The 26980-nt window shown below is 36.1% G+C and overlaps 6 protein-coding genes across 9 annotated transcripts; 3 read left to right on the top strand and 3 right to left on the bottom strand.

Moving 5' to 3' along the window:
- Positions 1-1142: 1142 nt before the first annotated feature.
- On the bottom strand, positions 1143-3911 carry LOC114825558 (uclacyanin 1-like). The gene is made up of 3 exons (XM_029104294.2): positions 3646-3911; positions 2803-3016; positions 1143-2195 (listed from the first exon to the last, which is right to left on the bottom strand). Exons 2-3 carry the CDS (start codon positions 3005-3007, stop codon positions 1504-1506), a joined length of 897 nt encoding a protein of 298 aa, XP_028960127.1. The 5' UTR covers positions 3008-3016; positions 3646-3911; the 3' UTR covers positions 1143-1503.
- Positions 3912-4955: 1044 nt separating this feature from the next.
- Positions 4956-8695, top strand: LOC103409902 (dehydrogenase/reductase SDR family member FEY-like). Its single transcript, XM_029104140.2, has 8 exons — positions 4956-5368; positions 5591-5711; positions 5792-5909; positions 6009-6145; positions 6397-6498; positions 6967-7059; positions 7263-7335; positions 8085-8695. Exons 1-8 carry the CDS (start codon positions 5142-5144, stop codon positions 8345-8347), a joined length of 1134 nt encoding a protein of 377 aa, XP_028959973.2. The 5' UTR covers positions 4956-5141; the 3' UTR covers positions 8348-8695.
- Positions 8696-8953: 258 nt separating this feature from the next.
- LOC103438291 (kinase-interacting family protein) lies at positions 8954-13172 on the top strand. Of its 3 annotated transcripts, XM_070824245.1 has the most exons (4): positions 8954-9071; positions 9206-9358; positions 10271-10475; positions 11949-13172. In XM_070824245.1, exons 3-4 carry the CDS (start codon positions 10301-10303, stop codon positions 12947-12949), a joined length of 1176 nt encoding a protein of 391 aa, XP_070680346.1. In that variant the 5' UTR covers positions 8954-9071; positions 9206-9358; positions 10271-10300; the 3' UTR covers positions 12950-13172. The 3 variants fall into 3 exon arrangements, with proteins under 3 accessions (XP_070680346.1, XP_008375055.3, XP_070680347.1); XM_008376833.4 differs by lacking the exon at positions 8954-9071 and having other exon boundaries at positions 9081-9358; XM_070824246.1 differs by lacking the exon at positions 8954-9071 and having other exon boundaries at positions 9220-9358; positions 10280-10475.
- Positions 13173-13377: 205 nt separating this feature from the next.
- LOC103438340 (uncharacterized) lies at positions 13378-15562 on the bottom strand. Of its 2 annotated transcripts, XR_011582468.1 has the most exons (5): positions 14939-15562; positions 14697-14834; positions 14344-14460; positions 13766-13903; positions 13378-13668 (listed from the first exon to the last, which is right to left on the bottom strand). XR_011582468.1 is itself a non-coding variant. In XM_070824247.1 (4 exons), exons 1-4 carry the CDS (start codon positions 15425-15427, stop codon positions 13856-13858), a joined length of 792 nt encoding a protein of 263 aa, XP_070680348.1. In that variant the 5' UTR covers positions 15428-15517; the 3' UTR covers positions 13675-13855. The 2 variants fall into 2 exon arrangements, 1 of the variants encoding a protein (XP_070680348.1); XM_070824247.1 differs by lacking the exon at positions 13378-13668 and having other exon boundaries at positions 13675-13903; positions 14939-15517.
- On the top strand, positions 15455-20816 carry LOC103438290 (uncharacterized). The gene is made up of 9 exons (XM_070823324.1): positions 15455-15460; positions 15711-15864; positions 16503-16600; positions 17332-17403; positions 18451-18533; positions 18750-18850; positions 18988-19155; positions 19650-19732; positions 20589-20816. Exons 1-6 carry the CDS (start codon positions 15455-15457, stop codon positions 18811-18813), a joined length of 477 nt encoding a protein of 158 aa, XP_070679425.1. The 3' UTR covers positions 18814-18850; positions 18988-19155; positions 19650-19732; positions 20589-20816.
- Positions 20817-21717: 901 nt separating this feature from the next.
- LOC103438289 (germin-like protein subfamily 1 member 13) lies at positions 21718-22911 on the bottom strand. The gene is made up of 2 exons (XM_008376832.3): positions 22667-22911; positions 21718-22394 (listed from the first exon to the last, which is right to left on the bottom strand). The coding sequence occupies exons 1-2, from the start codon at positions 22791-22793 to the stop codon at positions 21841-21843; spliced, it is 681 nt and encodes a 226-aa protein (XP_008375054.1). The 5' UTR covers positions 22794-22911; the 3' UTR covers positions 21718-21840.
- Positions 22912-26980: the final 4069 nt, after the last annotated feature.

Raw genomic sequence — 26980 nt, 5'->3', positions numbered from 1 at the left:
CTTCTCTCACTATTATCATAGACCTTTTTCTTTCTTTTTGGTGTGTATTTAATTACCTTATTTTTGTTCCATTTACTTTTAAATGCACAAGGAATACCGAGAGATTCTCTTGTCTGTACCTTAAGCTTGTTTATCTCTTATATATGTATTGTTAATTAGTTATCAGTTGGCAGAGGCTCATCACCTACTAAACCAAGCCACTCATTAGCTACCTTAGTTTTATATATATTGTCAATACATTGTTGATTAATAAACTTTGTTTTAATTAGTATTAGTATGTTATATTAGAATTTTGTGGGAGTACAGCTCAGAGCTCTCAGCTGAGAAATTCCTTTTTGCCTTTTGGCTTATACATTAGTAAATCTACATATATTGTGGAATCTTTTTAGGCAAGCTTCCGTTTTCTTTATGATTATAATCTAAAAAATTATAAACACGCATCTTTTTTTAGTCTTTGACACACCCGTGTTTAATTTTTATCTGTTAATTCAATTTAATTTATTCAACCCAATGATAAAAAAATATAGATCCTGCAACTCCCTATATTTATGTATTAATTAGACAATGATCCTTCAACTCCTTGTTTACAATATTGTTCAATTAATTCTATGACTATCCACTCCACCTTATACGTTTGATATTTGATTATATGGAGGCATCTAATTGGTTAATGTAATTATCAACCAAAAGTAGCAGTATGTAAAGGTTAGGCAGGTTTCCGTAGGTAATTAGGAGTGAGGACAGCATTCAGCAGCACAAATATGAGAATAAGCCAAATTTTGATTAAAAAGTAGCGTATGCTCAAATATATCAAAATTGGAGGACATTGTCTCACCTCCCATACTGTACAGTGTGCACGTCTCTACCACATGAGGAAAATGTCTTTGCTTTCTAAAATTGTGGAGACTACAATTAATGGGATAGTATTAGTAGCTGTTTGCAATTGCATTGCCAAGGTAGAGAGTGGGTAAAATACAAGTGAATTGAGGTGTAGGATATAATCCCTTTTTTTCTATATTAGTTGTGTGGTATTTGTGTGGATTTAAGATTAGTGGGCTGGCTAATAGGACCTTTTTCATTTGAACCATTTGATAGGGCAGGCCCAAGAGTGAAAATTTAGGATATCAATTAAGTGAAGAAAGTAGAAGAAGAAGAATGATTAGAGAGCATTAGAGTATCAGAAAGCTCTCCCTCTCAGTAACAACAATCAGTTTAGTAATTGGAAGGAGAATTAACAACAATATTTGACTAACTACAAAATATCTATATCCTTCAAGTTGTATAGCTATACCTATCAGCCTAGGCTTCTCATATTATATCCATCCATAATATTCTATCTATGTATAGCTATTTGCTAGCTAGCAAATCAGACCCAGGCGAATTACTTAAGACCCGAGCAATCTCAAAGCAGTGAAGAGAAGAGACGCAGCAGCAGCAGCAGCAGCAGCAGCGGTGACAATGGCTCTAACCACGACAAGAAACGCAGCACCAGGAACAGTGCTTCTAATGAAGAAGAACCCCAACAATGGTTCCAATGATGAAAAGAAATACGACAGCATGAATGATCACAAGTAACTCGGCAGTAACAACAGTGACATGAAGAAACAGGGCAGCACGAGTGAAGAAAACACACACAGCTATGGAGGTGGCGCTCCACCAAGGAATCGAAGAAGAGGAAAACATGAGCTGCATGATCAGTGCTGCAACTACTGTAACCAATAGCTGGATCCAGGTGCTGCCCCATGTTAAGTGCCCATCAGATGTAGTACTATTGCCTGTAGCATGATCAGGAGGTGAACCTTGTGTAGAATTAATCGAGTAATTGGAAGTAGATGGCGGCAGAGAAGGCAGCACATGATCATTTCCCACTGCTTGACCATCTGGACCATGTCTGCTGCTGTTGTTGGAAATTGAACTAGTAGTATTTGATGAAGGACTAGTGATCAAGGGGCTGCTGGGAGAGGTTGCATTAACATTGGGACTCATCTGCAGAGCAGGCAGGACAAGAACATGGAGCTTGAGGCCTATGGCACAGTGGTCCAGCCTCCCACATATGAAGTACCTGTCTCCGGTTTGCCTCAATGGAATAACCGTCTCCCCATCATTGTGCGTCTCCATTGGGTCTATTGTGTGGCACAAATCGTAGTCCATGTTCCCCACTTCCAGCACATCGTGCACCGGCGTGTACCTGAAAACTGCCTCACACCACCACCACCATATGATCAAATGTTAACTTCAGATTCAAATATATCATCTCTATCCATAATCAATCATTACATTATAAAAGTAACCAGATTAAGTCACAACTTAATTAATTCCAGTATCTATCAAGACACCCAATTAACAAAACAAATTCATGAACAAACACTATCAACCCCCCCCCCCCCCCCCAAAAAAAAAAAAATCCTATAAGCAATGTGCCCTGTTTGATTCCGTTATTCACCTTCTCAACTGATAGGGTCAGGCTTAAAACAGAGCCTCAAATTAAACGGCAGTTTTGCCTACATATCAAAATTCAGTCCGTTTCGTTATCAAGAAAGTTAAAGAAAAGAAAATGAAAAAAAAAAAACTGATTGTTCATCTTCAGTGAATTTAGGAATATGCTATGTCATACTAGTTGGTCCAAAATTTTACTGATCACCCTTAAGCCCTGCAGCCTTGTTCATGGATTCCAACCAAACGGCTACCAAATACGTAAGACAAGATTGAAGTAATCAAATCAATTAAAAAGGACAAAGAGATAACCAGTGAACTAGATCTAGATGTAGCTAATCAAATAGATAGGATAATCAGATTACACACCAAGAGAGTCGCCCGCACGGAAAGTGGCGCGAGCAGCCCATGCTTGGAGGTTGGAGGAGAGATCCCAACCGGAAGCTCCACCAACAGAGTGGTTGGTGTTGGTTGCAGCAGCTGCAGGGCCAGCAGAGACGCAGCGGAAGAACATAGATGTGAATATCACGACAAGGATCGCCTTCACTGCCCATCCTGGTCTTAATCCCTTCATTTTTGCAGACTGAAAAATCAGCACGCATGCATTTTCTAATTAGTAACTACAGTAATCGATAATTTGATACATCGTCATATCCAAATTCAAGAAAAGATGATGAGATAATTTCTGCCATTTCTCAGGAAAAAGCCCAAACACTTGGGTAAACAGGCACAAGATCATGAAAGAAAGAAACAAGAATTAGAAAGTAAATTAATGATGTAATGGATCGGAGGAGCTCAAGAACGCACACACTCAACGCACTAATGGATATATTCAAGAAAATCGAACAGAAGAAATTAGCAAGAACAAACTGATATCAAACATCAATCAAGTCAAATCGCACAGTAAGTAGCAGCAGGGTAACTTTCAACAAAAATTAGCAAGGACAAACTGAACTTGAACGTATTGGTCAAAATGCAGTACGTAGAAAGTTTCTCAGGAGATTATGCCATTTTCTCTGGAAAATGTGCAGAGAAAATTCATTTCCTCGGGAAAATGTGCAAACACTTGGTAAACACATGATCGTGAAAAGAAAGAAACAATAAATAAGCAGAAACAAACTGAAATCGAACGCCAATGCAAGTCAAAACGCAGTACGTAGCAGAGTAAATCTCAACCAAAATTCTCAGGTGACTCACTGATTCAGTACGTACTTGCAGTTCTTGATTTCTTGCGTTGGTAAAAGAAAATCGAGACGACGACGGTCGATTGAGCAATAGGAAGTTCTTGAATAATGGAGAAAGCGAAAGGAATTAGCGACGGAGTGGTGGAATGGATTGAAGAGCTTAGCTAAGCGCAGTGCGAGTGTATATATACTCTGCTCTCACGCAGCTGTTGAATCGCCATGCTACCTTTTAGTTTCTAGAGAGAAGGTGATTGGAGAGAGAAAGAGAGGGATGGAGAGGTGGCACAGCGGGCAATGGGGTGGTGGTTGTTACACTAGTATTTCTCGTTAGAATTCTGTTATAGAAAGGGAAACTGCCCAGACTGCCCAGATGAGCACACTTGGCGCGTGCGCAACATGCCCAAATCATTATCCAATCTTCGAACTCCACCTTTTAGCACTTCTTATTAGTATTTCTCAAAAATAATTTTGTACGTAGTTTTAATTCGTTAAATCATACGTTTTTTAAAACTTCAATGTATAACATTGTATATTTTGAAAACGTTGGCATTGTTATGAATGCCCACACACACACACATTTTCAATGCCCATACAGATTGAAATTGATTTTGGGGATGCAGGAGATCATATTTTCCAAAATGATGCTATAAATTTTCAATGTATAATTAATGCATCAGTATTGGAGTTGCTCTATAAATAGAGCACTCCGTATGCTTTCAAAAATACAGACAGAAAGAAATAAAGATCAATAACATCATCTATTCCTCCGTCTTTTATTTGTTATCCCCTAGTGCTATAGTTTCGGTGTAATATTTTACAACTGCTTCACTCCTGTCACTAGTAAAGGTTATCTCTCTAACTTTTACATATTTATAATAGTATACATTTTTTTCAAATCAGTGAGCTCCACCCTGATTATGTTTGAGGCTTAACGAAATTCTTGATAGAGTTAACAGGATAGAGCAAACATTAGGCAAGTTCGTGTAAGAAGTGCAAAATGAGGGAGATGCAAATTCAAAATCATGCCAAATCACGCTAAATTTATGCAAAGCCACGAGTAGTTATCATGTTGGACTATACCAAAACAAGCTTATAATATTAATGCATCAACATTTTAATTCGAATAATATCAAGCTACTCTTCACTCGACATATTATTCCCCTTCCGTTTTCTTACAAATCAACGTTCATTGTTTGTTGTTTGAGTTGGGATTAATCTACTCTAATATTAATTTGGATTACTCGAATTTAACTAGAGCTTATTTAGAACTAAATTATTCACTAATTATATTTGTAGTTGCGGCTATATAAAACTCTCGATTCCAGAATAACCTAGGCTTTTCGAACCATTTTTAAATCACCCCAAATTACGGAAAAAATAATAAAATATTTCGTACACCTAAATGGTCGCCGGGCAAGGGGTCCAAATCCACTTGCCACTACCACTACCACTAGAGGCCGTAGAGACACGGAGGCTCAAGCTACTGTTTTATCTCGCATCAGAGAAGAGAGAGAGGAGGCTGAGATGGCGGCGTCGGCGGCGTCAAATTCGAAGGAGGAAGTGAAGATGAAGAAGAAGGAAGGATTGGGATGGATAGAGTGGATGAGAGGGTGGTTGTATCTGGCGTACGAGATGCTGTTCCAGAGAATCACGGCCAGCCACTTGCAAAACCCCATGCCTTTGCCTCCCATCAACGATCTCACTTGCATTGTCACTGGATCCACCAGCGGCATCGGCCGCGAAATCGCCAGGTCTCCTCCTTCTCCTTCCTTCAAATCTCCAAACATCGACGATTTCAGTTTTCTTGTTAGCTTGTTTGTTTAGTATAAATAAATCAACTCAGTTTGCAAGATTGCATTGGGACTTAGGGGTCCCACCGTTTGGTTACTGAGAATTTTGATAGCCTGGTGCCCATTTCTCAGTTTCAATTGTGAATTTTGAATTAGTTTTGCTTAAACATGAAAACCGAACAGGCAACTAGCGGAATCAGGCGCGCATGTTGTAATGGCGGTGAGGAATACGAAAGCAGCTAATGAGCTGATCCAGAAGTGGCAAAATGAATGGTCTGGAATGGGGCTTCCTCTCAATATTGAGGTAACTTATTAACAGGGCCAACGCTAGTATCTACATTTCATTAATTATTTACAAACAATAATATTGTTTAACTTTAATAGGTTATGGAACTTGATCTGCTTTCATTGGATTCTGTTGTGAGATTTGCCGAAGCATGGAACGCTCGTTTAGGACCTCTCCATGTTCTTATCAACAATGCTGGGATATTTTCAATTGGAGGTTGATCCTTTTGTTGACATTTTTACCTGATTTCAAATGTTCATCCCTTCAGAATCTGATCGGTCATTTGCTGGACTACTCTGTCTTTGGTGTGTTCAGAGCCGCAAAAGTTTTCTAAAGATGGTTACGAAGAACACTTGCAAGTGAATCATCTGGCTCCAGCGTTGCTATCCGTCTTGCTATTGCCTTCCCTTATTAGAGGATCTCCGAGTCGAATTGTTAATTTGAATTCCGTTGTAAGTTCCATGGTCATCATGCATTAAATTTTACATTCTTCAGCTATTGCTTTTCTGGGTATATATGATATATATAACATTTGCACACCTACGTACACACACATGGAAAGAAAAACTAGTTGGCATATATGCTAACTAGTTGTAGATACATCCTTAGGTTTTTATATTGGCACTATAAATGTATTTCACAGTTTGATATTCTTGTTTTACTGTTATGTTAATCTGTGAATGCTCGTTCTTTCTTTATATAGATGCATTATGTTGGCTTTGTTGACACAGAAGACATGAACGTTGTTTCCGGGAAAAGAAAATATACAAGCTTAGTGGGTTACTCAAGCAGCAAGTTGGCACAGGTGGTCTTGAAAGTCTTTATTGTTTGATGGTTTCCATATTTTAGCCGGAACAAGCTTGTAAGAGCTACAAGCTTTTCTTCCTATCCATCTTTGTGGAAATGAATTCAGGTCCTCTTGATCTGTAAAGTTTAACTACTTTGTGCGATATATATATATTTGAAATACAGGTGCCTCTGTCTTTATTTAGTTCTTTTTAGTTACTTGGACCTGTACATTGATCAAGTGCTTGATGATTGGGTGCTATAATCTGCTTGTGTTTTTTTTTTTAATTTTGTTTTAATTTTTTTAATTTTTATGGTTTCAACTTCTGCTTTGATCTCTCTTTTCTATTAGTTTGTAAAAGCTGGTCATCTATTACCCAAGGCTGGACACTTGCACATAATTAAATGTCAATTAACTGCGGTGGTATGTATATAATTTTCGAAGCTAAAACAAGACTACTCTAACCTAGTCGTATATGGATTGCAGATTATGTTTAGTAGTGTCCTACATAAGCGGCTGCCTGCTGAATCTGGCATTAGTGTAGTGTGCGTTTCACCTGGAATTGTCCAGACTAATGTTGTAAGTATCTTGACGCATTCCCCTCCCTTCTTTGTTATCTCGAAGAAGGATGTGCCTTCAAGGTTTCTATATGAAAGTTCTATTTGACAGTCTTGCATGTTATTATTTTATGTACCTTGAAGATTTTACGTTCAAATATTATTTACATATACAGTATAGTATATTGAGTTTTATGTATCATTTTGGGTTTCAATTAATTACAGGCAAGGGATCTACCCAGGATTGTTCAGGCTGCGTATCATCTAGTACCTTATTTTATGTTTAGTGCTCAAGAAGGTGTGTCCCTCTTGCTATTACATTTCATTTACCATTTTATACCTTCTTACTTATAAGATACTGAAAGCACCTCAGAAGCAAGGTTTGTAACTTTAATCTTTGATGAGTAGTTAATATCATCTCGTATTTTGCTGCATTTAGTAAAGTTAAGAGTGGGCCATGATTAAAGTTGCCCGAGCCTGTGAGTTGGCCAAATAAAGATTAAAAAAGATAAGACGGAACAGAATAGAAAAGTCGGTTCTTCTCATTATCTTCTTGTCTTGGTCCTGTTCCTTTTTCACTTTGTTAAACCCAAAGAACTTGCTTAAACCCAACTGCGATTTTTTAAACGAAAGAACAACAATAGTGCTAGAAGAGCTTTTGGCGAATAGGAATGTCCAAGAAACTGAAACACGTTAATATGTGCTACAAAGACGTGGCTTGTGCTTATATGTGCAAGATGCGCATATGTACCTAAATTTGAAAACGTAAAATATATAGAAAGTGAAACAAGGTATGGGATCATCCTAGATTTGTGTAGTGTAGATGAAAACCTCATCTTTATGATTGATAACTTCCTAATCACTTATTTATGAATTATTAAGCTATCAGGTACTGTTGACTCTTTGCTCCTGGGTGATCTACTTAACAGATCCTAATTTTACTGCCTAAGCAATCAATAAAGCTTTTGATGCTCAATTGAAAACAGAAGCAAAAGAGGGGGAGGGAGGGATTGTGAAAATCATATTGGACTGATTTATTGTATGCAGGTTCTAGGAGTGCTCTGTTTGCAGCCACTGATCCACAGGTTCCGGAGTACTGTGAATTGTTGAAAACGGATGACTTTCCTGTTTGTGCCTTTATTTCTCAAGATTGCCGTCCAACGAATCCTTCAGAAGAATCGCATAATGTTGACACTTGTCACGAAGTGTGGGAGAAGACATTTGAGATGATTGGCCTTCCTTCTGATGCAGTGGAGAGGCTTATAGAAGGGGAAGAAGTTGCATGCAGATACGGGGCTCATGGGGAGTAGCCTTATTGCATGATATGCTAAAAGTGCGCATCAAATGCGCAGCCTAGATAACGTGCGGAAGGGTTGAATGCAGAAGAAAGACCGGAGTGGCACGATCATCTGGAAGAAATTTGAAGAGATGGTGTTGTGTTGTACACCAATTTAGTTGTTTAGATTTGTTTTTAACTTTTGTCGGGTGCGCGGGAACAGAAACGATTATGAAGGTCTGATGCTGGTATTTGGTTCACCCCCGCTCTTCCCAGTTCCCACTGCTGGAATTGTTTTCTTGGTGTAAACTAATGCTTTCAATTGCATAGACATTATATGTAGAGAATTATTTAGAGACACAATTTCAGTGTTAAAAGATGAGTAATGGCTTAAGAATGCAAGCAAACAATATCCACGAATTTAGATTTAAATGAGATGGGATGGAAGTTATAGGAGGTGGGACAATGCAAGCAAACAATAAAACGCTACGTTTTAATGGGTACAAGGGGTCACTGTAAACGTAATGTTTTTAACCATTGCTACAACGCCATGTGAAAAATATTATAAATGATTTTGTATTAGTGCTTTGGAACGCTGTATCTCTCCAAAGACCTGGATTCTCACTCGGATGTGAAAATAAAAATTTGAAAAGATTTGGATGTGAGAGTACACATGGCATACATATATATACTCTCAACAGCGCCGACCCTCTTTCGCTTCTCTCTCTCTCTCCCTCCTTATTAATCAAGAATGAAGGGTATGTAACAAGTATTATTAGGAGCTTTGCGTAGGCTTTTGCTTTGCTCTCACATACGTTACTCTTCTCCTTAATTTACAAAGTATTTATTTATTTCAGAGCAGGGATAATATATAATCATGGTTTAATTACAGCTATACCCCTGGAACTAGCGCTAGCTATTTCATCTGCTCCTCCGTCGTCTTGAGTCTCTTGGGTATTCAGTATTCTCCTCTCTCTGGTCCTGCCTCTGCCTCTGCCTCTGCCTCTGCCTCTGCCTCTGCCTCTGCCTCTGCCTCTGCCTGCAGGTAACTCTCTCTCTCTCTCTCTCTCTCTCTGTGATCTCATTTGTTCATTACTTAATATTGTTCAGCAATTCAAATACTGCACATAATGATATCTTTCAAGCACCGCACCCGCACGTATGAATTATGAACTTGGCGTTAATGATTTGAAATTTTGAATGCCATACAGAGTCTCAGTCTCCATACTATAATCTCTCAACAGTTGTCTTTTTTTCTTAAATCGACTCTTTTAAAAAATTAATTTCTTTTCTTTTCTTTACATATGTAATTGTATATTGTGATTCGTGGGCAGATGAGACAAACATTTGGAATTTGGAATGGAAAGGGAGATTGAGATTCAAACAAACAAACAAACAATGAAGAAACAATTATACTTCTGTCTCTGATCGTTTAGTAAATCCAGTATTCATTCAGTTATTCCGTCTGAGTTTTTTAAGAAAGAATCAAAGGATAGAAATTAGGACGTCTTTCTCCTAAATAAAATCACACTAATTAATTTCCTCCCTGGAAATTATGCATGGGGAATTGAGTCATGATCAATGTTCCAAAGCCAAACCCACACACATATGTGCAATGAACAGTGTTGATACTCGTTGTTTTTTAAACCGAAAAGAAAGAACACTATTATTTTTCGACTTCATTGCTCTTCCTCCTCCTCCTCTAGATCTGCGCTTTAATGTCTTGTACTGCAAAGGAAAGAAATAGGTTTGTGTGGCGCTGCTGCTTCTGCTATCATCTGCGCCTTAATGTCTTGTACACCAAGGTGTACGTCTGGTCTCCTTCTTAAATGCGTTTCAGAAACGAAACCCTACTCCTGCTCTCTGTTTCCACAAAGTTTATACTGTTCATGAACAGAAAACTAATGTTTATATTTTGCTTTTCTTTTATTAATTTAATTTATTCACTTTTATGAAGGTGTTGTAGGAGGCTTGAGAGTCTCGAGACATGTCGATGGGACCGACAGCGGTGGAGAAACAAATAACAATGTCATCAGCTTCATCATATCCTCCTCCTCCTTCAGTTGAGTTGTCGGCTCCTCCAAGTCCAAGAAGTAGTTTAAGCAGCAGCAACAAGTCCACCATGAATCGGAAACCCCCATGGCTCTTGCCCGTCCTTGACGGTAGGAACATTTTCATTTGAATCATTTTTCTTCTCCCTTCAACTTTTACTCATGGATCCGGAGAACAACTTGCATAAAAGGACCATCATTTGACGTTTAGTTGAATAATACACTGATGCATTCAAGTCATTCTCTTTATATCTTTTTAACTTTGTTTTGGTGCACGCATGATTGAATTGAACAACGTACTTGTGATATTGACCAATCTACTTTAGTTTGATTATGGATGAAAAGTTGAATGGAAAAGCTTAGGAGGGTTTTCGTGCAAGCACATGTGATGATGGGATGTGACAACTGACTAGGTAAACGTACGTAGTCTAGAGTTTACCATCTTTGTCTGTCCATCCATCAGTCCATCAGTCCATCAGTCCATCTGTCCATCTGTCCATCTGTCCATCTTCCTTTGTGTTTGAATTTCAAAACTCCATTTGATGAGTGGTGAGTAGTCTAGTCGGAAGATCAAAAGGACATTGGCTTGTAGCAGTATATAATTGATTTTGTTTGATATTTATTCGAGGCAGGAAGGAAGGCACCGACCTCTCTCTTTCATCTTTCCTTGCACATTACTCGAGGATTAGGTACAGGATTCAAGGAAAGAGAGAAAACCTGCTTGAATTGATGCAACATTTTTCAATATTCTTTCTTTTTTTTAACAATAATTCTGCATGAAATGATGCAACATTTTATTTTATTTTAAGCTCATAGAGTGTGCAATTTAATTATAAATCCCCCATGGTAACTTTCTTTTTATGCAAGTGTAGTAGACCAAAAACCAGTGACTCAATTACGTTCGAGTATGAACTAGTGTGTGCTACACATCTACACATTCGAGTATGAACCATTGCTGATTCGCTATAAGTTTTAGTTTGTATCAAATTTGAAAACAATGGGGGAGGGTATTTATTTTTTATTTTCTAAACAAGCGATAGTATATGCATTAAACGGATAAGAGAGTGATTAAGCCTTACAATAGGATTGACATAATAATATGGTTCAACTTCGTTTTTTGTGAAAATCAAACTTAAGTTAAAACCTTTCACTTAAAGATAAAGAGGAATATCACTAAATCGTAATACTAAGTAGATATAAGGGAGGGAATCTATGTATCTCGATGGATGGAGGGTGACATATTTGTCCTCTTGACTTGTCTCCAGGGGAAATTGGTCATTTCACAATTTGGTGGTCCTGCTCAATTCAAAATCTCTTTTCGAATTAGATGCTCTGCTCACTCTCTAGTCTCCATCATAATTTCCCAATTTAAACTCCAATTTGATTTTTTTACTTGCATGTTTAATTTGTTTGTTACTTTTGATCTCTGCACTCCACATTTAAGCTCAGCAGCTCGACCCAAAAAGGAAAAAGCCCAGCAGCGTATAATGTGCATGTTATTGATGACAAATATGAGCGGAAGGGAATGCTGCATTCTAGTTCAAATAAATTAACAGATGCCTTGGTTGTTGTTATATATGTCAGATATGGAAGAGAGGATGAAGATGGTGGCATCTAACACAGCTCAACAAGACACTGGAGACACCTTCGCTGAACGAGCCGAGGCTTACTACAAACGACGCCCTCAGCTTCTCTCTCTGCTTCAAGACTTGTACAATGCCTACCTCACTTTATCCGATCGTTACATTCAAACAATCGCCAAAACCAATCATCGACGCAGACACTCCTCCCAAACCTCAATCACTGATAATGGCTACTATGACGACTATCATGACCAACAAGACGCAGATGGTGATACATTAAGCCAGATGGATTCGGACGTGGACAGTTCCCTCTCCTATCAGCAATTACCTCTGGCTGCTGCTGCTCAGGATGATGGCATGGTTTTGGATTTGGACGCGATTGTTACGGAGATTGTGATGAAGAATGTCGAATGTGATATCTTACTTGATGAGGCCGACACCACAGAGAGGCGATACAACGAGTCATCCAGGAAGATAGAGTTGCAGAAGAGCTTGCTTGAGGTGCTGGAGTCCGAAAGGCTCATACTACTGCATGAGAATGCCAAGTTGGGGTACAAAATGGGTGCACTGATGGAAGAGAACAAAGCCCTCGCATCCGAGTCTATGTTCATTAAGAGGAAGGCTGGAGAGCTGGCTAGATGTCTGCTCAAGGTGAGGGAGGATCAGAGGGTGTGCATGCTTAGCCGTAAAATCGAGGACCTGCAGGGCCAGATTTATGGGTTGGAGAGGAGGAACAAGGAGTACTATGAGCAACTCATGAAGAGAGACCAATGGTCCTCCCAACTTGAACAAGAAGAGAGTAGGAGCATCAACAACAAGAGCAAGTTTAATGGGAATGAGGTGAACATGGATATTTGCTTCCAAATAGGGAAGATCAATCGGAGGCTGAAGAGAGGTAATAGCACAGTGAAGGATTTTGGAGCTGTGAACGGGAAGAAGGGTTTGAGTTGGTGGGGAAAGGTCAAGAACATGGATTTGTTTCTGTGCGGAGGCTCTACTTAACCTTAATGGTCTCTGTTTAGTAAACTTAAGTTAATGGTGGTCTGTTTACATTTCTTCTATTGAACTCAACGCTGTCATGAACCTGCTGACTCCATGGTGATTCTGCCTTATATTAGTTTCATGGTTAAGGAGAATTTGATGCTGAAACCAGGTGAGGTGTGCCACTATAGTTGAAGTTGCCAACTTTTAATCTATGACTAAACTATTGAATGCTTCAAATGAATTTCCAGTGTTTGTGTCGTCATTTGGAAACTGTACAGTTCATTAAGCAAAACCGATTTCCTCACACAGATGAAAAAGGACAGTTCTCAAACAGAATTCTGTCTCTAAATTTAGTCAAAATCTTGTCTAAACAATCGGATATGAGGAGACTATAACGAGTAGATTGGAAGATTACTAAAATGAACACTACACTCTGTTCCTGATCCTTGGTATAACAAATGTCTTACGTAGATTACGCCTATTAAATAGGTACATCAGAAAGTTGTGAGATCCCTACTCGTCCGAGGATATAGTGCTAGTTAGGCTCATGAAAAAAAACTTACAGATTTCACGAATATGTATATATACAATACCCTGAGGCTGTTGCAATTGATTTAAAGAGAGAAAAAAAAAAGAGAAAAGTGCTTGTCCTATAACTTACCATTTCTCCAGTATACGTAATCATCTTCTTTCTTTTTACCGCCATTCTTAATACATCAGGGTCAAAATTCTAGAACCTGGAATTGGGGAAAAAGAAATCATGTTTGAGATGTTCTGCTAAGTATAGTACAGTCAAGTGAAATAATGTTCTGAAAACCATCAAAGGAGACCCACCTGGACGCAAGCAGAACAAACATTATGACTTATCATCAAAGTTGAGTAATTGATCGATTTACATATATGACTCCAGGAACATTGCAGCTCTTAAGGCAGATTTACGGCAGTGAGTTTCTCAAGGTTTGCAATCCTAGCCTGCATCAGTGGCACAGGTGATGAGAAAAGAATGATATCAATAAATGGGAAAAGAATTCAACAACCATCATTTGTAAACAAAAATCCAATTGCATTAGCTCTGGATCAAGTTCAACTCAGACTACAAAAGACAAACTCGAGGTTCAGATTGCAGTGTTCAACCCAAAACCAAATTGTACATTTAACCGACCTAGCAATGGAAGGCAGAAATCAAATCTAAGAGCAGTGAAATTTCACGTACATATATATGTTCCGTGCCATTTTCCAAGCCATCTTCAGGTTAAAGTAATAAATTTTTGTGTGTATTTACATCTTACATTACATTCAGGACAGGAGTAGACAAAGTCTCCAGAACGCATCAAATCTTGCACATTGGACGGATTACATGGATAATCATATGTAAGGATATAGTCACAAAGTCAGTCATAAAAATTGACTACCTTGAAAGATTTGGAACGTCGAAGAGAAGGATCCATCTGTAAAGCTGTCGAATATGATCTCTGCGCGGAATTAAATTTGTTCATGGCCAAGAATGCATCACCTTGGCAAATATAAGCCTGAACAAAGGACAAACTATGATCAACTTTATGAAATTAAAATGTATTGTAACCACTGCCTACCCAGAGAGGCAGAGGCAGCAGGGAGAAATGCTGGATGCTAATAACATATATATATATATATATATATATATATATATATATATATAGACACACACACGCGCACACGTGGTAATTAATTAAGCAATGGAATAATTTATTAGTTAACGAATCAAATAATGAGACCAAGCATGCACCTCAGGATAGAGAGGATGCAAAGCCAAAGCTTGAGCGGCATCTTCAAGAGCCCCGGAACAATTGCCGGATGCTAATCTTGCAAGGGACCTCTCTTTATACATAATATGAACACCCCCAATTGGTCCTAATTCTATAGCCTGCAAGCAGCAATATGCTAATTGTGTTTAATTAAATTAAGTCACTTGTTAATATTTTCTTTTAAATATATAACTGAGAATAGTGAGAGCTAGCCAGAGAGTACCTGTGAGAGGAAGAGCTCAGCCTGAGAGAAATTGTTCTTGTCAACTACTTCACTTCGCGCCTTGTTTCTCAACGCCAGCGCTTCCAAACTCTTGTTAACAATAGCGTCCCAATTCGAACCACCACCACCATCACCTTCTCTTCCCCGTGGCAGAACTAGTGCCACGAGGACCTCGGCCGCTCGAGCGGTGGTGCCGCAGTGAGCGACCAAAGTGGCGGCGGGAAGGGCCACGAGGTTGGGGCCTGCCCCACAGCGGCCCAAGCAGCCGGAGGATTTGACGGAGACGTTAGGAGGGGCGAGATCGGTGAGGGTCTCAAGGATTTGCATCGAACCTTGTCTGCGGCAAGTGCGGTTGGTGCACACCCTAATTTCCTGGACGTCCTCTGCCGACTGACAATCTTTGACCACGATGCGGCGTCGCACACGCCTGGAATAAGATCTAGAGGCGGCGGAGGCAGTAGCTCCAGGTAGAGGCAACACCACATCCATTTCTCTACCTCGAGAGTGTCGAGATAGATGACAGTTAATTTCCTACTTTAATCCGCTTAACAAATACTTCTGTTATTCCAACAGCTCGACTTACAAATTACAATATTTTCTTTAATGCGCTTAAAAATGTATTTTTTTACAAATCTTTATATACTAAAACCCAATCAGGGTGGTACTGTGGATGACCAGTGGTGGGACGATTTTGCCCCTCCAAATTTTTTCCTCTTTGCGCTTTGTTTCAGCTTTTCTACACTGAAATGACGCTTATACCCTTGCTTTCCAGGTGTTAGCCATCGCTGCATCCTCTTCATGCTTCTATTGCTTTTCATTGTTTTGTCTCGAACTGCTCTTTCATTGTTTTCGGTTTTGCTGTCCGTGGCTCTGTCTCGCTATCTTCTTTCTCGGTCTCACTCGCTCTCAGACTGGATGGTTTTTCGGTGAGTTATTCGAATCTTGCATCTGGGAGCTTTTTTAACCAAATCTATCGATTTTGTTTTGTTCAATTTGAAGTGTTAAAAATTGAATAGTTTTTGGGTAAAATTTTTAATTAGATTGTGTTATGGGTTGTGATCAACCATTGACTTGGTTTGGGAGTTTTGATTTAATGCGAGAGGTGGGGAGTTTTCTTGGGTGAAATTTTAATTAGATTATGTTTTGAGTTTGAGAATTTTCTAGCTTGCTTATCCAAGCATGCAATTTTGGTAATAGACTTGGAAGGAAATCGGTTTCGAGGTTTGCCAGATTTGTGGAGTTGTGATTGGGGGTTGAAGATTTTGGTGTTTTTGCGTTTGTTTTCATCTGCGATTGACGAATTTTGGCCGGATCTGTTCCCTGTTTTTTTTCTCTGTTTGAACGACGGCTGCCTTTCGGTTGTTAAGCGACGACTGTCTTTAGATCGTTGGAGAATAAATTTATTACAACTGAGGTATATTTCATAACTGTTGTGTTTCACTTTTGGTTCTGTTTTTTTGTTAATTTGGATGAAGTTCTAATAATTTTGTTTTGGATCAGTTGTTGTCCTCTGTTAGGAGGTTTGTGTTTAAGACTTGAGAGTAGTGGGGTCTCTTTCTTGCAGGTCCTGCTGACACCAACTCATCTAGCCATTGTGATGGAGTAACTGGGGGAGAACTCTTCGAGAGAATAATCAGTGCTGGCAGATTTAGTGAGGATGAGGTAAAGTAGTTTCAAAGGCAGAGAAAATTTTATCGAAAATGTTTTTAGTGTACAGTCGGAAATATGGGATGACTGAATGTCCCTTGAAATGGAATCCATCTCGATTTTTGTTTAGTTTTAGATAGGGAAAGTTAGGTCTGAAGCATTTTTACGTAAACAGTGTCATAATATAACTAAAACTTACATAATTTTTCGATTTAATTGTTGTTTTGCATCAGGCAAGGAGGAAATAATTTGTTTCAACAGTATACAACTTAGTTTCAATAGTATACGGCTCAGTTTTTGAATAACACTCAGGTAGTTTTCGAATAACAATATTACTAATTAGTTTTCTAAATGCCAATTACAGCTCTAAATTTTGTCTTAAGTGGAGTATTCTTAATAATGTGTCATTTTGTTGGCAAATCAGTATGTTTTGATTGTATCTCTGCTTAGACAGAGAATTGTTAACGTATGGGTGAGAACGTGGGCTTGCTCATGTTTTAGTCTCTCTGTCGTATGCAATTTTACTTGGCATTCTTCAATGTAGCTATAGTTAAGGCAACACTCTCAGTATTTCATAATCAAACCACCATTTGAACTTTTTTCATCCACGAAGTTAGGCTTTTATGTGTCATCTTGAATAGTTATACGTTATTGCTTCAGATTACTCCAGTGCGACATTGTTGTTCTCTTACTTACCTCTCAAGCTTGCTTAATATACCTAATCTTATTATTGTTGTATTGTTAAGGAATACTCAACCGCGGTTCCAGTTCATCGTTATGAATCGGCGCAATACGGGTACAAATTCTTTACACCCACGGTACGAATTCTTGACACCCAATGTTAGTTCCTATATTATCTCATTTGGTTGATTTAATGACGGAATTGGTGGACACCTACAAAATTAGTTGAAGTTCACTGGAAGCATATCCTATATGTCTGATTGTCTGGGATATTGTAACTGTTTTTTGGTGCATATTGGGGAATAGATTGCTTTTAATTAGAGCTTTTCTGATGGTTGCTACCAATACTCGCCTATATTGGGCAATTATTATTTTTTGTTTATCAGTTGTAGTGGCATACTAAGTCATGACTGCTATAACCTCTAACCTTCACCTTTTTATTTATTTTTTATTATTTTATTATTTTTTAGCTTATTTAGGTGAAGTTTGCAATCCAATACATGAGAAGAGTTATCTAGAAAAAGGCAAAATATGACATATTAACGTGAACACCATTAAGGTATCTTATCTATGAATATTTTTTCTATCTGTTCTGAATCTATGACTAAACAAGTTGACATCCCGTATATATGATAGGTTGAATCTGTTTGTTCATCTATATATATAACACGCCCTTACTCTTTTAAACCACTATTAGAATTTAATTATGATTAGAATTAATTGATGTCTGGGGTGTTTCAATTGATCATCTAGGAAGAAATATATGGTTCTTTAGTAGCACCAAAGGCTTGAGAGTAGGAGTTCTTAGTCATGCAAATGGTTTGCTTGCTAAATCTATTTCAAGGCTGGAAGAAGAGTTAAAACATATGTTATTGTCTTATATGTTTGTATTTGAATGGTAATGATGTTGTTCTTCTGGTGCAAAAATCTTCCTTTGAATGCATTTTAGCTTAGGCTCTACTTTTCTTTCATTTCAACTTCATTTTCATGTTCATCATTTACTGTTTGTATGTGTTTTGTGTTGGCATTGGAGGGTGGTGGTCTGTCATTTTGTTCTTCTTTTGTCTAATTGTAAGACCTTCTAACAATTGAATTTATTTTATGTGGAAACAATCATTTTGATCCCGTAGTTTGAGTTGTTTCAGTTACGTATCAATACTTAACATTATTTTTATCATTTACAGATGTGTGCTTTTCAAGCTTTGTTATATTCAAATTTTAATGCACTTGATACTTACTTCAGAATCATTGGCATTGATCAAATAAGGTGACCAAATTCTTATCATTGATCATTCAATACCTTCTCTCTTTGCTAAGTTTTTTCACCCCTCTTAAAGCTTATTAACTTTGATATGCTTCAAGTTATTCCTTGGTATAGAATCCACCTCAACTGCTTTCAAAATAATCAGATATTCCTTTGAATTATTGAAATTTCAAAAGAAATTGATTTAATTTTTAATTTTTATATTTTTTTTATATTTAGGCAGGCGAGAGAAAAGAAATTGACAAAGCAGAAAGCTTTAGTGAAAGCTAGAAAGCTTCAGTGAAAGCTAGAAAGCTTCAGTGAAAGCTAGAAAGCTTCAGGTAATAATTTATCAAGTTATTCCTTGGTATGGAACCCACCTTAACTGCTTTCAAAATAATCAGATGCTCTTTTACATAATTATATGAATTTTTGAATTTTCGAAAGAAATTGATTTAATTTTTTTTTTTGTATTTAGGCTAGCAACAGAAAAGGAATTGACAAAGCAGAAAGCTTTAGAGAAAGCTAGAAAGCTTCAGATAATAATCATGAATATATTTTGGGTTATTCTTCTTTTCATAAGCTCGAAGTGCAAATGGTACTTGAAATGCAATGCTTATTTTGTGGTTCACAATTTTCCTGAAAGGTATTAAGATAGCTTCTTTTGTCAAATTTTCCTTCCTTTTTGGTTATGGTGGGAATAATACCGGTTCATCTTTCAGAGGAAAAAACACACCAGTGCACACTCGGAAATAGCTGGAGTTAGGCAAACCTCACATTGTATATACATGCTTTACAATTTGTGGAAAACCACATGACTTCTGAAAATGATAGTAGCAAATATGATGTATTGGGACTAATATTTTATTAACATGCTTCTGGCGGTATTGGAGTTATACCAGGATGGGTAGATTGGGTTGACAGTTGTGCACATTACATTTGTGTTATGATTCTTATAAATAACATCTTATTTCGTGGATGAATTTATTTCTACTCTTCGTTTAGGCATTGAAGATGATGCAACTCTAAACTTTAACGTCTTGATAGATTGGAAGTAGATATCTGTTTTTTATTCTCCACACTTTTGTCTAACTTCTTTTCGAGTGATAGTTTAGTTATTTTCTTACTACTTTCTTGCAGGTTACATACATATGGTTTATACAAAGAGTTTCTGGTGATGGGAATTATCAGATATCTGCAATAATGAGAATGCAAAGTAATAGGTTTGTCATTTTTTGATTTATATTAATTTCTTATTGTTTCGCAGATTAATAATTATGAGAGTGATTATATTTATTGTGTTACTGTGTAGTGTTGCAAGGTATAAATTCTATTATGAATTCTTCAGCTGATTTGGGGCAGGTGATATGAACTTTTATCTAAAGTTTATTTGTTTTGTTTCTTCACGATGCTTAATGTCATCCGGAAACAAATAGTATTTATCATCACCAAGTGGTACAAAAAGTATTTTAAATTGTTCTTTAACCAATCTATCGCCAAGTTTTCCAATGGGTTTCTTATTTTATTATCCATTTTTTCTTTTGCAATAACCCAAAGTCTTTCCATGCTCGAGAGTTAATGTGTGCTCAAAGAGATAATTTGTTTTGTTTGATCATTCTGTTATAATATTCTAAGTAGTTGCAAGTTTTAAAAAAGGAGGATAGGTCTTTTTGTTCGCTGAGAAAAAGGGAAATGTAGGGAGACAGGTCTGTTATATGAACAAATTAGCATGGTTCATCCTAATGCTATATAAGTTAGGTTACTGATTTGTTCATCCTAATGGTATATAAGTTAGGTTACTGATTTGTTTCCTCATTTCTTCATTGGTGATTCATATTTTCAGTGATTTTAAGAATGGGTAATAAGTTTTTGTCAAGAGTTAATGTGTTTAGTTTCATTTTTTCTAATTTCTGTTCTATATGGTTTTGTGTCATGTGATTGGAGTTTCATGTGATTCGAGGTTCTAAAAGAGAAACATAACTTTTTATTTATTTGGTCAGAGGAGGGGGGAGGAAGTTCTGTTCAAATTTGGTTTTTCCAATGGCTTTGGAAGAAATTATATCGCTATTGTTATTACAGGTGTCCAGTTTGCAGAAATGACAAGGTATGCTACAATCTATTCTTTGGTAGATTTGATTCAAATTGGTAGATTTCGGTAAGAAATAAACTTTTATCTTTTCTTTTAGTTAAAGACAGTTAGGACATCAATTTGTAAAAGATATGAATATTAACAATGGTGATAGAACCGTCAATCCATATAGTTGTAAATAGATTTGAACATATATGTAAATATTACATATTATTGCATATCGTGTGTATTTATAACTTTCTACATGTTTTATACAGTTTTGAACCCGCAGCATCGCGCGGGCACCGTTGCTAGTTATGAGCTATAAGTCGTAAATTTTTAATTTAAAGGACCAATCAGAGGCCTACTTTTGTATCATTTTCGTCGTGCGACAAGCATTTTAATAAATTGTGTTGGGCGATCAGTGATTTTCTAGAACTTGGATAACACTTTTGCTCATCGACAGTATTTAATTATTTTATTTTCGGTCCACCACACATTAAAAATCTATAATAAAAAAAATACTTCTATATATTACTCATTAAATGCTCCAACACTTCCAAATGGGCTTATAGCTTCTATAATATTTAAAATTTGTAATTTTTACGAAAATTATGAGCTATAAGTCACTATTTCTTATTAAGATTTTCTAATTCAAAACAACAATTGTAAGCCTACTTACGTGTCATTCCATTGATAGGTAAGTTTCTTAATAATTCAGGTAGAGCATTTAATGATTTTCTGGAACCCGCTAAACAATATGATGGATTTTGTGACCTCATCATAAATGGAGAGAAAATTGGCAAACAATTACGGTGACTGTATCCACACACATAAACATGAAATTTGAGGGGTTCATTGTAATTAGGCTACCTCCATTTTGATCAAGTATTTGTATTTGTTGATACCTGATACTTTGTTCTTCATTTTATGGTGAAATCACGAAGACCACACAAACCCACCAAAATTGCTTTGTCCTCTTTGTATGGTTGCACTGACCAACACAGCATAACACACAAAACATTAAAACCCAGCCACATCTACATGACAAGTAATTGCTTTTTTCGATTGTTCAAACTAAAAGTACGAGCTCGACCGAAAAAAAAAAAAAAAAAACCTTCCAAGTAAGAGATTTCGGGATAAGTAACATACATCACTGTTGTATTAATATTATACTGTTACATCATTACATAAGCAAAATCAAACCATGATCTTCTTATTTACTTAATATTATATTTCATATAATTTGTGTAGTCGTTTTGATTAATGGTTGTTGTACCAAAACTGTTTCTGAAGATAATCAACCTCCTTCTCGTCCACCTGGAATGCCTTGGCCAAAACATCAGGGTTGATGGGAGGGTTGGATCCGAAGACTGCATTCGCAATGGTGATCACCCCCGGGTTCTGGCTGCTGAGACCCGCGATGGCCAAAGCGTTGGTTTTTCCGACATTGAGTTGGAAGTGAATGAGACCGACTGGGAACACAAACACATCTCCCTTGTACAACACTTTGGTGAACAGCCGATTGCCGTCGCCATTGGATGTGACGAATCCGACGTAGAGTGAGCCTTCCAAGACGATGAGTATCTCCGTGGCACGAGGGTGAGTGTGAGGAGGATTGAGGCCATTTGGTGCAAAGTCTACGCGAGCAAAGGATATGCCGAGAGTGTTGAGTCCGGGTATATCGTCTACGTTTGCCGCCGTAACAATTGAACCAATCGGATTCGATGTGTTTCCGGGGTTCCGGAGCTTGTCAGAGAAGAAATCGTTTGCTGACGCAAGTTTTGGGTTCTTGCAGAACTTCCCGTTCACAAACACTGTTCGCAATTAAACAGACAAACAAATTAATCTTTTTTTATGTACTTACGTGTTGTACATGCATGGATGATGATGAGCCATCAGCCATGTAACATCATCCTTGCACAATCATATAGGGTTTAGGCCTTGCTATTTCCTACGTACTCTATATATTTACTGAAAGGAATTTTACTAGACAAAAAAATAAAACATATGATTAATTATACAACAGAAGAGTAATCTTAATTAATGATATTGTATTTACGTAATTAAAACGTATAATTATACGTACCAGCAGGATCGGTGTTATTAATTGCTACACAAAAGTCCTGAAGAGGACTTGGATCAGAGGCAGAGGCAAGGAGGGTGGCGAATGCTAATAGGGCAATAGCAGTTACAGGGAAATGAACTCCTTTCATCGCTAGCTAAAGTTTATAGGGGAATATCCTATAGATTAGCAAGGACTTGGAACTTGTACTTTGATAAATACCGTGTAACTAAAGTAGTATTAGATGATCAGTTGCTTTGAGATGGATGAAAATTATGTATGGGGACACTTCTGTATTTATAGATTAGCAAGAGACACTGATGATGAACTGGTCTTGGATTTTCCCTCTCGATAATCGAAGCAGGTAAAGACTTGGATTTATTTTTAGAAGCAGGTAAAGACTTGGTTGTAACTACTAATTAATTGAACTGGTCTTGGATTAAAATTCAATATTAATATGTACCAATTCTTTTGGCAATAAGCCACTAACCGTATTGCAATTTTGTATGTGGTCGATTACCCTAATAGTTAGTGATACATTACATTCGGGTTCAAATCTTCCGTTCTCTCAGTGTTGTTTAATTTTATTTTAAAAAAAATTTAAAAAACTGTATTGCATTTTTTGTTCATTGGGAATTTTATTGAAAATGTTGTTAAAAATACATGCATATATAGCCTATAGGTGTTAATTAAATCGATCTCAATTAAGATAGCCAGAAGTTAAAATTACAATATGAATAAAAAGGACGACCAACCATGCGTTAAAATAGAATTTTCAAAAGCTTAATTTGACTTAGTCCCACTTTTTGTTGTTTCAATGAATAAATAAAGGGATACTTTGGATGCAGTTCATAATCCTTAACATTCTTTGACTAAAACCTTAATGGTATTCAAAGTTTGATCAAAGTTTCTTGACTTTGTACACCTCATTATATTACAATTAATATTTATATTTTTATAGTTTTGACATTAATTGTTTGATATTTTATGAGATTTATAATCCTATGAATTTAAAATTCCTCATTATAATACTATTAGAAATGGTTACAATAAAAAAATTCAAACATTTTGATTGAATAAATGGATAAAAACTATGTAAAAATAAGAAATAATAAATGGCAAAAGAATATATCCATAGTGTTAAAAAAAAGGGTACATTTTACAAAAAAATTGGTACATTTCACATATAACAAAGTGGTACATTAATAAAGAAAAATGGGTACATTATAAATAAATTAGGGTACAGATATAAGATTAAAAAATTATGAGTACAAATGAATTTAAAAAAAAAAATATAGGCTCTAAAAGAAATTAATACATGGGTCCAAAATAAAACTAAAAAGAAAATACTACAAATTTAAAAAAATGTTGCATATTAAAAGTGGGTACAAACTAAAAATATAAATATATGATACAAAGTTTATGCATAAAATATAAATATACCACATGTAATTTTTCTATCATTGATTAAATATACAATGTCACGTGATGGTGTACACATGGGTACAAACACAAATAAAACTTTAAAAAATATGGGCACAAAAAGAAACTAATATATGGGTACAAATTAAAAATGAAAAGAAAATTGGTACAAATTAAAAATAGGTACAAACTAAAAATTAAAATATATGATAAAAATTTTAGCTATAAATATAAATATACTAATTTTAACATTTTTAACACTAAAGGAATATATTTAAAAATAAAAATATTTTATTATTCAAATAATTAATGATGTTATTAATACCCAAGGACCTTGATAAAAAATTGAAAATGAATAGGATTTTAATCAATGGAGTAGCAAAAAGAAGAATGTGAACCTAATTTCTCCCTAAATAAAATATATAATCTTGCTTGAAAAAAGAATAAGTGAAGAATATCAGGCTAAAGGTACCTTTAGTAAAGGTCTGTGAGGTATATATATAGATATTTATATAATGAGGAAGGTGGAGAGGAAATGAGTTAATTTGTACCAAAAAGATGGGAGTTGCTAAAGAGAGAAAATGTCATCCAAGAACGTAAGCAATATTAAAATATGTACAGGCAGCCAAGCCAGTGATATTATATTACAATCAATTGAAGTATTCCAAATCGTAATGCTCTCTTAGTGGATAACAAATATGAATTGGCACTCGTTCTCCGACAGTTATTTTTATTTCTATTATATATATATAAATTATATGGAGAAATTATTTCTAGGTCTTGATAAATGGCCCAACTGCTTCTATGGAGCTTATAAAACTTTCCTTAACGCATATATCAAAATATTTGGAAATTCAAAATTTTCATTTCACGAAAACTGTGAGATTTTTACTAATTTCTAAAGTAGTGAACGTAAACCTATTTTTTTGTCTTTTTGGTTGATCGATAAGCTTTTCAATAATTTGTGTAGGGCTTTTATTGATTTTTTTGAATCTCAAATATCACTTTAGCTCACCACCAGTATTTTTTATTTTTCAATTTCACCATTTTAAAAATCCGAAAAATAATACTTATGGGTCTTATTAGTGGTACAACTACTTCCAAATACCTTATAAAACTTTCTTTAATGCGTATACCAAAAAATTGGCAAATATTCAAAATTTGCATTTTCATGAAAACTGTGAGCTATAAATTACGTTTATGGATCAATTTTGCTAATTTCATAAGCAGTGATCGTAAGCCTACTTTTGTGTAATTTTGATCAATCAATAAACTTCTTAATAATCTGTGTAGGGCTTGTAATGATTTTTCTTGATCTCATATAATACTTACACTCTGGGCCAGTGTTTATTTATTTTTCTATTTCACCACATTAAAATTCTGCTAAATATACATACAAGTCTTAATAAATGGTCCAACTACTTCCGAAGAGCTTATAATACTTTGTTTAACATGTATACCATAAAAATTGCAATGGTTGAAAATTTGCATTTTTCACGAAAATTGTGAGCTATAAGTCACAATTTTACAAATCTATAAATGTCACACCCCGACCTGGGCTCCACCACATCCTGGGCTTGGCTCCGCCATAGCATGATATTATCTGCTTTGGGTCCCGACCACGCCTTCACGGTTTTGTTTCTGGAAACTCACACGAGAACTACCCAGTGGGTCACCCATCCTGGGATTGCTTTCACGTGAACTCGTTTAACTTCAGAGTTCCTATGAAATCCGAAGCCAGTGAGCTTTCAAAAGACATCGTGCTAAAAAAGGTGAGCATGTACATATAAGGCATAGATGATCCACTCCCTTGGGCGATGTGGGATCTAACAATAAACAAGTGATCTCAACCTACTTTCGGGTCATTTGGTCGATCTATAAGCTTCTCAATGATCTGTGTAAGGCTCTTAATGATTTTTTCGGATCTCGGATATCATTTCCACTCTTCACTAGTGTTCATTTATTTTTCTATTTCACCACATTAATAATCCGTAAAAAAAAACTTATAGGTCTTAAAAAATGGTCCAACTACTTCCGAAGAGCTTATAAAACTTTCTTGAATGCATTTACCAAAAAAATTGCAAATGTTCAAAATTGCATTTTTCACGAAAACTGTGAGTTATAAGTCACGATTATGGATCGATTTTGCTAATTTCTAAAGTAGTGATTGTAAGCCTACTTTCATATCATTTTGGTTGAGCAATAAGCTTCTCAATAATCTATGTAGGGCTCTTAATGATTTTTCTAGATCTCGGATATCATTTTCGCCTAGTGCAAGTGTTTATTTGTTTTTCTATTTCATCACATTTAAAAATCCGTAACTTATAATTATGAGTCCTAAAAAACTGTCAAACCATTTCCGAAGAGCTTATAGTACTTTCTTTGAAGTGTATGCCAAAAAAATTGCAAATGTTCGAAAGTTTCATTTTTCATTAAAACTTTGAGCTATAACTCACGATTTGGATCAATTTTGCTAATCTTTAAACTAGTGATCACAAGCCTACTTTCGTGTCATTTTGATTGATCAATAAGCTTCTCAATTATCTATGTAGGGCTATTAATGATTTTTTTCAGATCTCAGATATCATGTTCGTCTTCGCTAGTATTTATTTATTTTTCTATTTCACCACATTAATAATTCATAAAAAAAAAACTTTTAGGTCCTAAAAAATGGGCTTACGAAAATTGTGAGCTATATAAGTCACGATTACAGATCAATTTTGCTAATTTCTAAGGTAGTGATCGTAAGCCTACTTTCATTTCATTTTGATTTATCAACAAGCTTCTCAATAATTTGTATAGGGCTCTTAATGATTTTTCTAGATCTCAGATATCATTTTCTCTTAGCTTCAGTGTTTGTTTATTTTTCTATTTCACCACAAAAAAAAAAATCAGTAAAATATCCTTATGAGTCCT

Source organism: Malus domestica, chromosome 06, assembly GCF_042453785.1.
Source record: "Malus domestica chromosome 06, GDT2T_hap1".
NCBI classification, from domain to species: Eukaryota; Viridiplantae; Streptophyta; class Magnoliopsida; order Rosales; family Rosaceae; genus Malus; species Malus domestica.
Note: the sequence above shows the minus strand (reverse complement) of the source record. Positions and strands in the feature narration are given on the sequence as shown.

What these genes read in the sequence shown, in the direction of transcription:
- LOC103438340 (XM_070824247.1), bottom strand. Translation starts at nt 15,427, where the DNA reads ATGGATGTGGTGTTGCCTCTACCTGGAGCTACTGCCTCCGCCGCCTCT. An exon ending in CTGAGCTCTTCCTCTCACAG is followed by an intron (nt 14,835 to 14,938) that starts GTACTCTCTGGC and finishes TGCTGCTTGCAG; the next exon opens with GCTATAGAATTAGGACCAAT. An exon ending in GACGTTCCAAATCTTTCAAG is followed by an intron (nt 13,904 to 14,343) that starts GTAGTCAATTTT and finishes CCACTGATGCAG; the next exon opens with GCTAGGATTGCAAACCTTGA.
- LOC103409902 (XM_029104140.2), top strand. Translation starts at nt 5,142, where the DNA reads ATGGCGGCGTCGGCGGCGTCAAATTCGAAGGAGGAAGTGAAGATGAAG. An exon ending in TGGGATATTTTCAATTGGAG is followed by an intron (nt 5,910 to 6,008) that starts GTTGATCCTTTT and finishes TGGTGTGTTCAG; the next exon opens with AGCCGCAAAAGTTTTCTAAA. An exon ending in TATGTTTAGTGCTCAAGAAG is followed by an intron (nt 7,336 to 8,084) that starts GTGTGTCCCTCT and finishes TATTGTATGCAG; the next exon opens with GTTCTAGGAGTGCTCTGTTT.
- LOC103438291 (XM_070824245.1), top strand. Translation starts at nt 10,301, where the DNA reads ATGTCGATGGGACCGACAGCGGTGGAGAAACAAATAACAATGTCATCA. An exon ending in GCTCTTGCCCGTCCTTGACG is followed by an intron (nt 10,476 to 11,948) that starts GTAGGAACATTT and finishes TATATATGTCAG; the next exon opens with ATATGGAAGAGAGGATGAAG.
- LOC103438290 (XM_070823324.1), top strand. An exon ending in ACAAATTCTTTACACCCACG is followed by an intron (nt 17,404 to 18,450) that starts GTACGAATTCTT and finishes TATCATTTACAG; the next exon opens with ATGTGTGCTTTTCAAGCTTT. An exon ending in ATTGGCATTGATCAAATAAG is followed by an intron (nt 18,534 to 18,749) that starts GTGACCAAATTC and finishes TTTTATATTTAG; the next exon opens with GCAGGCGAGAGAAAAGAAAT.
- LOC114825558 (XM_029104294.2), bottom strand. Translation starts at nt 3,007, where the DNA reads ATGAAGGGATTAAGACCAGGATGGGCAGTGAAGGCGATCCTTGTCGTG. An exon ending in CCGTGCGGGCGACTCTCTTG is followed by an intron (nt 2,196 to 2,802) that starts GTGTGTAATCTG and finishes GGTGTGAGGCAG; the next exon opens with TTTTCAGGTACACGCCGGTG.
- LOC103438289 (XM_008376832.3), bottom strand. Translation starts at nt 22,793, where the DNA reads ATGAAAGGAGTTCATTTCCCTGTAACTGCTATTGCCCTATTAGCATTC. An exon ending in TAATAACACCGATCCTGCTG is followed by an intron (nt 22,395 to 22,666) that starts GTACGTATAATT and finishes AATTGCGAACAG; the next exon opens with TGTTTGTGAACGGGAAGTTC.